Source organism: Topomyia yanbarensis, chromosome 3, assembly GCF_030247195.1.
Source record: "Topomyia yanbarensis strain Yona2022 chromosome 3, ASM3024719v1, whole genome shotgun sequence".
Classification (NCBI taxonomy): Eukaryota; Metazoa; Arthropoda; class Insecta; order Diptera; family Culicidae; genus Topomyia; species Topomyia yanbarensis.
In genome coordinates, this window is record NC_080672.1 from 2,939,244 (window position 1) to 2,953,009 (window position 13,766).

Consider the following 13,766-nt stretch of genomic DNA (forward strand, 5'->3'; position numbering starts at 1 on the left):
TGGCTGCGGCTATGTCGAACTCCACTGCTTCAGCCCATCTTCCGACAGCGTTTGCTGCGACTTGGAGCATTATCCTCACTGGACCGGTTGATTCTCCCACCATGACGATTATGATGTCGTTGGCATAGACGAAAATGTAAATTCTCCCCAGCATGGATGCAAAGAGCGAGTTCATGTTGACGAGGACTAATGTGACGGCAAGGACAGATCCCTGTGGAATACCGTTTTCAACCGCATACGTTCTGGACTGCAAACTGCCGACTTCCACTCAGACGACACGATAGTTGAGGTGGTTCTTGATGTAGTTCCCAAGGTTTCAGGTGACTCCTCAGTTTGCTAGGTGCCGGAGCACCCCCTCGCAGTAGTCTGTGTTGTAGGTCTTGACGATGACCAGCATAGCTATGTCGGCATTCAGATCGTCCGCCAGGGCCTGCCGGACGATTTCTAGGAAGACCCCAAGATGTGCTCTGGTCCCTCCCCTTGCCAAAGACAAACTGGCGCTGTTCAAGATGAAAGGTTTCTTCGAGGTAGGTCATAGGCTGTTTGTGACCATCCGCTCCATAGTTTTCCCTACGCGGGGTACCAAGCTAATCTGCCGAAAGTCTTTCGCCGTACGGAAAGTGTCACCCTTCTTTGGTATGCGGACTACAAGGGCTGTTTTCCAAGAGAATGGAATGGAATAGCGTCTGGCAGAGCGTGCTGTATGATAGGGCAGCCGACGCATCTAGTCCGGAGGATTTCCCGTAAGCGGTAGCAAGTGCAAGCTCTGTTGATGTCTTGTCCCGAGTTCGGTGGAAAAAGGTAACAGCGCTCATGCAAGTCTTCTGCGGCATGTTAAGAAGATTGGAGGCCCCTGCCTGTATCTGAGGATAGCGAGCTGAAGTGTTTGCCGAGTTCTTCGGCAATTTCTAGGGGCTCGACTGTTGTGGTTCCGTTGACTACAAGGGAGATGCTGACTTTCCTCCTTTTACCGCTGAGAGCGTTCACTCTCCTCCAAAGCTCGGCGGTGGAAACATCGGAAGATATCCCTTGGAAAAACGCGTTCCAACTCTTGATCTTCGGAGCCTACCCACTCAATTCGGCTCGGTGTATACAGCAAATTTATAAATTGATGTCTCAGAAAAGTGAGATTAGTTTGCTGATTTTCGGTGAAATATTTTCCGGGTCTCAGCACTCAAACGTCACTTTTACTGAGATCTCAGCAAAAACAATTGTTTGCTGAATCTCTGCTGTTGAGATTTCAGCAAAAGATACAAAAAAGCTGAAATCTCAACAGCAGAGATTCAGTGAGAAATGCTACGCTCGGCGGCCTGGATGAGTTTAGCCATTAGTTGGCCAGGGTTGTGTTCACGGTCTGGTGCGTGGGAGTTCGAGACTACTTCCTCGTAGGCGACCCAGTTCACCCGGTCGTATAACCAGCGCCGACGGCGAGTAGTGGTGCTCGTGTGTTATTTGAATTGGAATGTGGTCACAATTTCCGGAGTCTGCGAGAACGGACCAACCACACACAGGCCCCAGTGTGATCCGCGGGATAGAAAGAAATATCCAGGACTACGGAGTATTACTACGCGAATATAGATGAATCTTCCGATGTTAAGTATAATAACTCTACATTCTTCTATGGCTTTGACAATATGGTTGGTCGCTTCTGCCAGATCCCAACAGCAGATGATGGGCGTTGAAGTCCCCCATTATCAAGAAGGGGTATCTATTGGTTCCTGCATGTTCTTCAGTTTTGAACTGATGTTGCGCACTCTGGCGGGAATGTAGACGGAGGGCACCGTATCGAGTTGTACCGGTGTCGATAAGATGTCGGTCCGGACTCCGAGGCCAATGGTCTGACAAATGTTATCTTCGCTTCTAGCCACTAACAAGTACCGGTTGAGACCCAGCAACGGTCCGGGATTAATTCCGTCCTGAGTGTGAGTTTCTTGGAGAGCCAACCATATTGGTTGAGTTGAGGTGCGCAAATCAAGTATTCGATTCGAATCTTCCTCGTTTGGGGTTCGCCACTTCACAAGTCACCGACGAACGACACTATGATGGAGGCACAAGTTTTTCACTTAGTTTGAATTTTCAACTTGGAGGAGGCGTGAGGAGTTCACCAATTTGAAATTCAACTCTTCGATGGAGGTGCGAGTAGTTTACCTTACTTACGATTCTGCGGTCCTGAAATCTGCTATAATTTTTAGTATTTCGGATTTTCCTCGTCAGTAACTAACACTAACTTAATGCTAGTTAGACATGTCCAAACCGACACCAAATTGGTGCTAGTTGCGTCTTGTGTGAACGCTAAACAACTGGCTTATACCGAGTGATGTCTCCAGTTCGTCCTGTCCCAATTCGCTGAGCAGAATGATTGTATATACTACTCGGTCTACCGGGCCTCGAAAAAAGGTTAAGGTCAAGATATGTAAAAGTATGCCACTTCTATTGCAAAACTAAAGAAATTTCCCATGTAAAAATATTAAGGTACCAGGTAAATAAGTTTGAAATCTTAAGATATCTTTAAATAAGTTTCCTAAACTCATTCATTAAAACCAAAAATAACCCTAATTATTCTATAAAACTGATATAAAACTGTCTTAAATCCCTAATCATACACATCAAGTTCATACCAAATGAGATTCTAAAGACATTGTTTACATCGGTTTCGGTTTATGAGGATCTGAAGGTCAAGCGAATCACTGAATAGGACGCATAATTCTATCAAAACAAATTAGTTTAACTATCCTTGAACAATATTATTTTTAAACCAATCATATCAGCATGTCACATTTAATTCATGCTCTTTTTTCTAACTGATCTCGTTGTCATCGAGTTTGTCAGACCGAAACCATTTACGAATGATTCAGCAACTTCGAAAACCTAACATTAATAAAAGTATCACTCGGTACAGGAAGCAGCGGTATTTCGTTATAGCTACTCTTTAATTTTGGTCGCCTTAATAGTTTTGGTTGCCGTATGAATTTCTACCTCGATCTTTATTTTAGTCGTTTTTAATTGGGCAGATGGATAGCACTGAAGTAGAAGCAGAAGCCGGAATGAATCAGACTTCAGCTCGAAATTACAAAACCAGAACAATTCGCTGCTCCGAAGCTTTTTACTTGACTGATACAAATCTTAATATTTCAGGCCAAAGGGCAACCTCCTCCGGATAGTAAATCTTGCTTCGAAGGTGCCACACGCAAGGCACCTGATTGTTGTCCTCTTCCTCCGTTGATAGAGAAGAACATTGTAGACGACTGCAGAGAGAAGTACATCGATCTGAAGATAGTACCAGGAGCCAAGCGAAGGGAAGGATCAGTAAATGTGACCAGACACTCGTTTTCTTATGTGGATTTTGCTCGATATTTACCCAAATGTTAACTACTTTCAAATCATACGATTTTGTGAGCAGTTTCCATCTCAAGCAAATCCGTTTTGAAAAATTATTCCCCCCAGCCTACTGATTGAATTACCTTTTCAGTGCATTGCGCAGTGTGTTTTTCACGACATCAAAGCTTTCAATGCAAGCAGTAATACCCTGGACAAGGAGGCTGTGGAAAAAGTGATTCTACAAACTGCTGGCAGCAACGAGGACATCGGGTCAATGTTGAGCAAAATCATCAGCGATTGTCATGGGCGGGTGACAAAGAATCCCGTATTTTTAATACAACCAATTTCGACAGTTCCCGGGAGAGCCGGTTGCAGTTTTCTACCGCAGGCACTGATAAACTGTATCAAAACCGAACTGTTTACGGTGAGTGTAGTCGGTACAATTTAAAAATTGAGTAACGTTGGTACTTCTGTATTTACAGAATTGTCCGTCCAGTCTTTGGTTCGGGGGACCAGAGTGTGATAAGTTGAAACAGAAGCTTTCTGTGGGGTGTTCGTTCTCTTCCATAGTTGGATGAGAACGGGAGGGGGAATTTAAATTTGAAATATTTGAAAACGTGACAAATTGTATTAAATGTTATTTTAAAAAAAAATCGAATTCTCTAATTGATCGTAGTAGCAAGAACGAATGACTCTGATCAAATACGGTTTTTTCGTAAAAGACCGAGTATTTGCAACGTGAACCACTTATGAAGGAGTTTAGATTAACGAAAGTTGTCTATATCCAATTCCAACATATCAGGCTTACAGTAATGATAACGATAAAATTGACTTAGGCAAAAGGATTCGCTTTACATATCGACCTAGAATGCGTGGTTGTGTGCGGCTGTGTATAAATTAAGGACTCTATACGGATGATGAAAAAATCGAGGTATGACTACATGATCTGGAACCGCGTGCTTGCTATAGCAATGCAATGCCGTTGAGTTATTTCCAAAAAAAAAACATTTTTTCTACATTTGTGAAAGAAATGTTTAAAAACACTCATGGGTTTTTCAGAAGCTTGCAGCATTAATTCTTATAAACAAACAAATTTTACGCCGAAAAATCGATGAAAAAAAAGTTATGTAGTTAGTCAAAAATAACAAAAAACCTAGGTGTTATGGTCGCAGCTGCAAATCCCTTGCTAGAAGAGGAGTTATCAAGATAATAAATCACTGAAAATGAGATGGAAGTTGCAGGAAATATCTGTTTGATAAACCTACTACTCTAGAAGCTGCACTAAACCATTTTCACGCATGCCTTGTCTTTCATAATCAATCATCCACGGAACTTTACTTGTATTTCCCTATTTAATCTTCAAGCACGTCGATAATTTTGTCATATCTGGTGTGGATACCTTCTTCCTTGCAACGCAACTGCCGTTTGTACCTGTTAGGAGCTGGAGGTTTGCTTCTTGCACATGATTTGAATCCATCCCCGCGTCATATAAATTAGATTTATCAGCTTTTGTTGGAATGCCAATCTCTAGCATTACCGGCTACAGTTTGTTTTGTCTCAGTGAACCGTACGCTGCCTTAAAATCAACAAACAGATGATAAATACGCGAGCACATTCTGCAATTTACTCACTAATTAATCAAATATTTGTAGCAGAGTAAACACACTTTTTTAATTGCTGACAAAGAATTCTATCTACGAATTCTATATTCTATGAACATCGCTTCTGAAAGTAGTAATTTTGCAAGTTTCATGTTCGCTGTTCCCTGTTCCCCATTCCCTGTTTCCTGTTTCCTGTTTCCTGTTTCCTGTTTCCTGTTTCCTGTTTCCTGTTCCCTGTTCCCTGTTCCCTGTTCCCTGTTCCCTGTTCCCTGTTCCTTGTTCCCTGTTCCCTGGTCCCTGTTCCCTGTTCCCTGATCCCTGTTCCCTGTTTCCATCATACGAGACGAGCAGTATGAATCACGTTCAACTCCTTAGCCAAGGCAGAAAGCTTCGAAGCGGAGAACAACATGCAACACGACGTCGAATATGAAAACACCAAAACCAAGATTCCCGTGTAAATGGACCAAGATCTGACGGAAATTCGACTACATGCTTTGAGACCACGTACTAGCAATTAAAAATATAATTAAAATATTCATGTCGAAGTTTGGAGAAGAGGAATCCGTCAGAAAAGACACTTGGAGAAACTTTTGTCCTGGCAATCTGAACGGTGTTCAGCTGGTGCGAATAAGGCTGACCCAACCTATACCATCTTACTTGCCTTTCGAGGGCAGATCATATCCAGGTGTTGACTACATCCAAAGATCCCTATGTACATACCCAGGACAGACGACCAGCACTAAACAGCCTTCAACCACAGCTGATGCACCACAGACAGCAGGTCGAAAAATGAATGCCAAACAAACAATATTCCACGGCATCCCCAGGCAATAGTTAATATATCTAGAGAAGAAATAAAAAAGAAAGAAGACAGATATACCAAAGTCACTCGAAACACACAAAAATTACCAAACAACTAACAGCGAAAATCAAAGCTCCAGCGATGACGACATGGACGCAAACGCGAGCGAGGGAGATGACAGACGGAATGACCATCAAGAAATAAAATTAAAACAAGAAGCGGAAAGCAGTGCGCCCAGCAGCAATAATATATAATTATTTTTGACGAATTGAACTTAATTATTACCTGAATAGTATATTATATCCGAAAAAGGCGTATGGGGATAAAACCTCAATAAATAAACAAACAATTACTTTTATAATTCTGTTATCGTTCAGTAATCGTAGCTGAGTTCAACTTTTTTGTTTTACTATTTTTCGTGGTAAATGGCTTTAGCACCCGCCACAATCGCATTAGAAAAGTATGAACTGAAAGACAACAGCACTACGAAATTTCGGTTCCTTGAACACAGTCCCACAGTCGCCGATTTCTAATCTAAAAAAATGGGTATCCGTTTTATTAGAACTTGTTAAATCTTCACTCATTGAACATAATCAGCTAGACATTGTCTGAATAGCCAAAAAACAGAGAGGTGTCCTCGGGATATTTCGTTTACCCATGAGTAGCCGCTTCGCTCATCAAAGTGTTTAAAATTCTTCTTCCAACGACTAGATCTCATTAGTCAATCGCAAAGAAAGCCGTCGTAGCGTAGAGCCGAACTTCCAATAAGTGTGATAAACAGCCCGCACTTTGTCTACGAAATGTTGGAACAACAGGAAGTTGGCATTTCCACTCTGCTTATCCAAATCGTTTCAATCGAGTGCCATACATTATTATGCTTGTTAATGGTAAATGTTCAAAATAGTACAAGCTCAGGTGAACCTGAATGATAGTAATACCTAAAATGTATCCTCTGTAGTGAGCTGCAGCTTTGCTTTGCAAAAAGAGCGCTCTGCACACGGCGTTTCACCACCAGAAAATTTTTATTCTAATTTCCAGTTGTGTTATGTTGTGTTTTGGATTTACATCATACTTGAAACACCAAGTACATATTGGAAAAGCTTAGTGTACATCGAGGCTACTGGACAGCATTTCATTTAATATGATTCCTACTCATAATCCAGTTTTTTTTTCAGTTTTCTATCCTCCTTCCCATCTTTTACTTTTAATCAGTTTAACGCGTATCCATGTATTCTGTAATTTCTGTTTAGTGAAAGAAGTTAACCTAGAAAATTACTACATGCTATATTTCTTCCTAAATAGAAAAATTTAGGGAAAAAAAACAATTTATCACCATTTTTTTAAATGAGAAAATTGGGCAATACCATATTTGGGCGTAAAAGACACAAATCCAATAACTAAATTAGTTATGGAATTTGCGTTTCGACTTCATCGCTTCAGAATACGACACTAATTTAGCGCCAGGACGAAGCTAGCTCCGAAAACGGAGACACAATTCTTGTTCCCGAGCAAACCTATAGTTAAGCGCGATGTCCCGCAAGAAATAGTATTTGTCAAAACTACTACAGAATTCGTCCGCCATATTGTCAACAAACTAAATTTTCAAATCCAAAAACCACACATATTGACCTAGCCGCAGAGCCTACTACGATGGTAATATACTAATGCAGAATTGATTGTAAATGGTCAAAAAAACGAAGTGTATAGAACGAATGAAAATTTTATTTGAACTTGATTCTTGAAATACTTCGACACGTACCATCTTCACTATCTCATTCTAACCCATCAGAGCCACAAACGAACATCCCGAGATTGATTTCTGCTTCAGCTGTTTACAGTCGGTACTATCGGTCCAAACCGCGGCAGGACATCTCTGAAACGAAGCCAAATAACACCATTGTTCAAACCTAGTCAACACATCCGCAAAAAAAACATCAAACCTGAAACAGTGTCGATTTGAAACAGTTGAAAAATCCTTCCGGCATAAAACTACAAGCCGCCCGGCCCGGCGTCGACGAAACCGGCGTCGCTTTGAATGCTGGATTAGTGCTGACAATGTTAACACATTCGTCCACGGTGCTGTTAATCAGTGGACCAAAGTTACGATCCGATCCGATATTGGACGTGGACAATGCTCTTTTGAGGGCCGTTTTATCTATGGTATTGTTCTTGAAGGTGTTCAGCGTTGTCATCAGACACTGGGCGATGCACTGTCAGGGAACAATGTTGATATAGTACGGTATTAGTTTGAAAAGCATCAAAATAATCAAAATCATTCACTTACGCATCCTTCCGTCTTTTTGACACCGGGAGCAGGAGCAATCGTTGGATTTTCGGTAGCACAGCGATTCATAATACTCTGATCCACGAACGATGGAAACTGGCAGCAATCCTTGATCGTTTTGGAGTTTCCATGCATACATGATGCGCTGTCAGCCTGCGGTTGGCATATTGCCTAAAATTGGAAAAAATCCGTCTCAGATAATTGCACGAAAATTTTCGAAAAATTACACACAGATTTTAGTAGAACAGTAGCGACAACAGCAAACGTGATAATTTTTGACATTTTCGCAGCACTTTGGTGTTTACTTTATCGAAACAAACTGGTAATGAAAATATCTGCCTTGATTTGTCTGATTATATAGTTACTAGAATTTCAATTGAATTACTCTTCTTTGTTAAATACTACGCGGCAATGACATTGAACTACAATCAAACAATTATTGTAGTATTTTTTATCTCTTAAGTGTCAGTGCCACGTATATGGCACCCCTATCCGTTTGTATTGAACTGACATAAGTCAACATCTCAGCGGGCACACAAATTATGGGCCCCACTGACAGTTCAAATTGTTCGACTTGTTTTGCTCGAAGCTCGATTTTCACTAGACAGATACCGTACGGCATGACTCAATTTTTAGACATTTGTTAAACAGCGAAAATATTGGATAGTTAACTGAAGAAATGTGTTGTTTTGGGCATGTCGGTGAATAACAAAAACTTTACACCATGGTGCACCAACAAATTAAACGAACTCGACTATAACAAAATTGTGTCGAATGAAATTGATTCTGTTTATTGTGGATCGACCCTAACGCGACGTTTTAGATGTTGGCATAGAAATCATGGCGGCGTAGCAGATACCTGGTCAGTGCTTTAAAAGTTACTCATGCAAAACTGCTGAAAAAGGTAACTTGTTTGACAAACAATCTGGTTGGTGTACTACACACATGATGAACAATCTACGCAATGATTCGCCTACTACGACATTTTAGCAGAGTTTTTGAGTCGACTCAAATTCGTTACAATAAAGGGTAGAACAGTGAAAAATTGGTAGAACATTATGTATGTGCACGCTGATTATACTATTAAATTGCTAACGATATTCCGTAAATCGGGGCGACTTTGTTCACTTTTTGATTTAATTATGAATGTACTTTCGATCATCCGTATACTTTGTTTTATTGCAATTAATGATTCTGACGCTTTGGTTGATTCTTTCCTAATTTTTTCTCATTTTTTAAATAAAAATGATTCAGTGAATATTTTAGGCAAGCACAGCAATCCTGAAAATATACTTTTAGGAAAGCTTAAAGTCAGCGAATAATGAATAAAAATAAGTACTTATTAGTTTGAATTGGATGAAAATTGTGAAAGTGATTCAGTATTTTTTAAAATGTGGAATTTTTGAGTTTCATTAGATCTCAATCCCAATTTTTACATTTCTTATAAAAGAAATGTATAGAATTCGCTCAAACTTTCAAGATTTCTTCCGAGGCCCGGAGGGCCGATTCTTATATACCAATCGACTCAGCTCGACGATTTGGGACAATGTCTGTGTGTGTCTGTGTGTGTATGTAACGGACAAATTCGTGTTTCTCAGCAATGGCTGAACCGATCTTAGCCAAACCAATTTTAAATGAAAGACCTATCAAACAGTAAGAACGCCTTTAATTTGTTTTTGATTCTGATGTTTAGTTTCCAAGATATGAATGTTTTGAATGTGCAAAAATGCCGTATTTCGCGGTTTTTTTTAAATTATTTGCCGAAATTGAAAACAAAGATTAACAATTTATATATTTTTAGGCAGCTTATACGAATACCTTTCGAACAAGCTGTAGATTGTTGAAATCAGACAATTATCAAAAGAGATATTTAACATTAAATGCGGACGAAAGATTTTTATCATTTCTCATTGCCAGAAATATGACCAAAAACATGTAATCTATTATTAACACCAAAACGGCTTATTTTAGGTCAATAGTATGCCCTTTCTTTTGGTATTGTGCTTTAGCTGATTAATCCCCCTATGAGTGAGATATTTTCACAAATTTTCTTGGAAGTGATTATATCGAAATGATGCCTTCAGCAAATTTGTAGCTCTTACTTTTGCGAATAACTTTACTGAAGACTTCAAATATCTATTTTGAATACTTTATAAGTTATGGCTTGTTGTTTGTGGATTACTCTTTGTCGCCTATTTATTGTTCAATATAGTAATAATCCATTGAAATAAGCCAAACATTATTTCGATAAAACGAATTTTGTATTTCATTTTTCTATTCACAACCGCTAGAAATAATCACCGAACACTTCCAAGTTGTCTGGAAGGAACTTGATAACTTATCAGTGCAAAAATGTTCATTTGTACGAACCTTCTGACTGCAATTTTTCTAACTTATAACCATCGGATCGATCTGAAACATATCGGAAAATGAAAAGCGACATAAATAACTCCGAGCAACGGCGTAGAAAAGAGAAGGTTTTGGGGTTTAACACCATGCAAGAGATGGCTGGATCGATTTGCACAAAGTTAGTCTCAAATGAAAGGTACAACCTTCCCATCGGCTGCTATTGATTTTTTTATTGATTGGACTTCCGGTTCCGGAGTTACGAGTTGAAGAGTGCAATCACACAGAAAATTCCCATATAAACTGAAATGAAAAATTTTCAAAATCAAATTTGTATTTTTGATGCCAAATGACTTTAAAATGAAACATTGAGATGTTTGACAAAAATTGACTTCTTTGGACTTTGGTACATTTTTGTCTTTCTCATATAGAAAGGTTATGCAATCACTCTAAAAATCGTCAATCATACCGGCCCGGAGGGAGTATGCAGTGAGGGGTTGCTACTTTAAAATTAAAACTAGTTTAAAATTTCTTAACAAGTTGAAAATTTTCGGCAGGACCTGGACCTCCCGGATCTTTCTCCATGATCCGCCGCTGGTTTCAAGCGATGTTTCAGTATCACATAGTATCTCAAGATCGTGGCTGTCGAGCCATTGTATGTATGTGCAAATCGTACTGAACATGTAATATTCATTTCCACCATTGTATTGAACATAACCAGCCATGGAATCGTAGTCTGGACAAATGAGACAAGCACAATTGCACCACTAGGTGGATTAAAACAGGTTTTTATTTTGGGAATGCGTCGAATTGAGACGAAGACGTAATATGGTTAATAACGAGGATAACACTTTCCGAATGTAGAGAGAAATTTATGAAAAATGACGATTTCCATTCGACTCTAGCAGGTTCTGATCGATTTTGATGAGCATTTGATTTTTGTTGTATGACCAATTATATGTATAGGTCATATGTTTAAAAACAGTAATTTAAGGTCAAGATAGCATCATTTTGAAACCGCTAATTTCGGAGGGTTAGTATCATCGATGAGTTTTACAAACGTTAAACAGCGCATCATTTGATAAAATAATTTTGACGGTATATCGTCCAAGAAGTATGGTGTATTTTCTCAGGTTAATATTCATGACTACAATAAAGTATCAACAAATTCGCTAAAGATACGAACTCTGTTACTATTTTCTGAAAAATTAATTCTGCATAATTTTAAAACTTCAAAAATTACGGTTTCGAAATTATGCCGTTTGGACAGTATGATCGATTTTCACCAAACCGAATTTCTGGCTACGCCGCTGACTTCAAGTAAGTAGAAACAAAGTCGTTCTACACTCGTTCACAAGAAACTTCTTCGAATGCTGAATATCTATTATAATACATTGAAACGCCGATTTTATCAGCCAAATATGAACATATTTTTTCCTAATAAGTTTGTGGAAATTATAAACTATTTGAATTTTTTTAATAGTTTTATTTTTTATTTTTTTTTACATTTTAACGACATTCAATTAGCATTAGATTACTGGGTAGGGAAAGTTATGAAACTTAGAGCCATAGTACTCAAGTGAGAGCAAGGATGTGAAGTAAACAGATCGGAAAACTAGAAGTGGCAGGGTCATTGGAACAGGCTTAATATCGTACGGGCTTAATCTTTGTCTTATGTTAATGAGGGTCGAGCTTAGTTTATTTTTTATTTAACCGTGATTTTTTATTAAATAGTGACCATCGCTTCAAAACGTAGTCTATTTTTCATGGCTTGCGGTGAGCACGATCTCTCGAATTGCTGAAGTTTCGCCCTCCACGCTCCATGCAAACAAACAGGGCGATTCTTTCTTTGCTAGCAGTTTCACTGAAATGCTTTTGAGTTTATTAAGTTTCTTGGAACTAATAATTGGAACGTGGATTGCATGAAATTTAGTAACAAGGATCACTGTTCTGGCGGAGTAACTATTGGTGTTTGTTTCAGGCTAGATTCGTTCACAAAAATAGATAAGGCTAGTAACTAGGACTATATCCATTCATTTAAGCACTTACAGTTGTATAATCTATAGCACTGCAGTTATTCATATTAGTCTCAAAGGATTCCGCTGGAGCAGTGCTGCCAGGGACATTTTCAGTTAGCAGTGAAAATGAAATTTGTAGATATTTTCGATATATTGCATTATTATTGAAAACTGATAAAAACACATAAATTTAGACTATCTTTGTCTATCTTTCCTGTGCTATGGGCTATTGAACAATTGGGCAGCCCGTAGCACTGTGATAGAAGCATCAATCTTGATAATCAGAGGTTTTAGTGTTTCTTGATACAAATAAATAAAAAAAAGTTAAGCTTGAAAGGGTTTCGAGTAATCGGCGTGAATGAATTTGTTTATAGGGATCATTCAGAAACCGGGGATGGAAAACGTGTGCAACTTTCATAGCCATATATTTTTCCAATCATAATAACTGGCCAACAACATTTCGATCAGCTTCAAATTGTTAAAAATCACAGTATTTTCAAATCGATTGGAATTTCTGAATCGGACAAGATCTGTTGAGTTTGAATCAAATATTAATAGTGGACCCCATGTTATATAATACTTTCACAGAAACTTGGTTAAATCTCACGGTATAAAGATACTTTCTTAAGATTCAAATTTAAAAAAATGTTACATGGTTAATTTTACGAAGATGCGAATTTTAATCCAGGCCGCAATTTTATGATTTGAGTACTGTGTGAATTATATTAGAAATTAAACTAAACTGTTCTCATTAAGTTCAGACTCAAAAAAAATGTGAAAAGCCTGCAGGCTGCACAGAAAAGCTGTTAGGAAAACTTGGAGTCTCAAATCAAAATACATCTTTGAGTTTATATAAAAAATTGTATGTTTAATAATGTTCTTGTGTGGTGTCAGAGGGAAAAAGTGATAACAATCCTGTAAAAGCTTAGCTATCTGCTGAGAATGGTGTTCATTGCGATAACTGGGGCACTTACGACACAGAACTACGTAAAACTGAAGAACTTATTAATACTATCAATTTGGACAGTCTTCGGCTATCTTTTGCAATCAACTTGATTTTTGTAAAGATTCTAGGGGAATTCTATTGTGCTTCGGAGAGTAAACATTGAGTAGTAGCTTATTATTGAAAAAGAAGCACATACCACAGAGAACAGACGTCCATCTTTAGCATTCAACATGTGTAAAAATCTCTAACGTTTTCGAAGCTAATTGGGATATCTCTACCAGGTGCGTTACTATCGTCATGTTTTTAGTGGCCGTGTTCGATAGATTGAAAATCGAATTGTAATGCCTGAAGATATTTAGGTTTGAAGAAATTCATATTTGTTTAAAAATCAAATCACTGTCCAAACAAAAGGTTCTTTTGAAAATTTTCTCCAGAAATAGTCTTATTATCC

At 38.6% G+C, this 13,766-nt stretch overlaps 2 protein-coding genes across 2 annotated transcripts; one reads left to right on the forward strand and one right to left on the reverse strand.

The window, feature by feature from the left end:
- Positions 1–386: 386 nt before the first annotated feature.
- LOC131693069 (general odorant-binding protein 67-like) lies at positions 387–3,938 on the forward strand. Its single transcript, XM_058980565.1, has 4 exons — positions 387–527; positions 3,136–3,306; positions 3,470–3,742; positions 3,801–3,938. Exons 1-4 carry the CDS (start codon positions 387–389, stop codon positions 3,894–3,896), a joined length of 681 nt encoding a protein of 226 aa, XP_058836548.1. The 3' UTR covers positions 3,897–3,938.
- A 3,508-nt stretch (positions 3,939–7,446) lies between these two features.
- Positions 7,447–8,422, reverse strand: LOC131693199 (general odorant-binding protein 67-like). The gene is made up of 4 exons (XM_058980832.1): positions 8,237–8,422; positions 8,006–8,176; positions 7,662–7,931; positions 7,447–7,594 (listed from the first exon to the last, which is right to left on the reverse strand). The coding sequence occupies exons 1-4, from the start codon at positions 8,285–8,287 to the stop codon at positions 7,499–7,501; spliced, it is 588 nt and encodes a 195-aa protein (XP_058836815.1). The 5' UTR covers positions 8,288–8,422; the 3' UTR covers positions 7,447–7,498.
- Between the last annotated feature and the right edge of the window lie 5,344 nt (positions 8,423–13,766).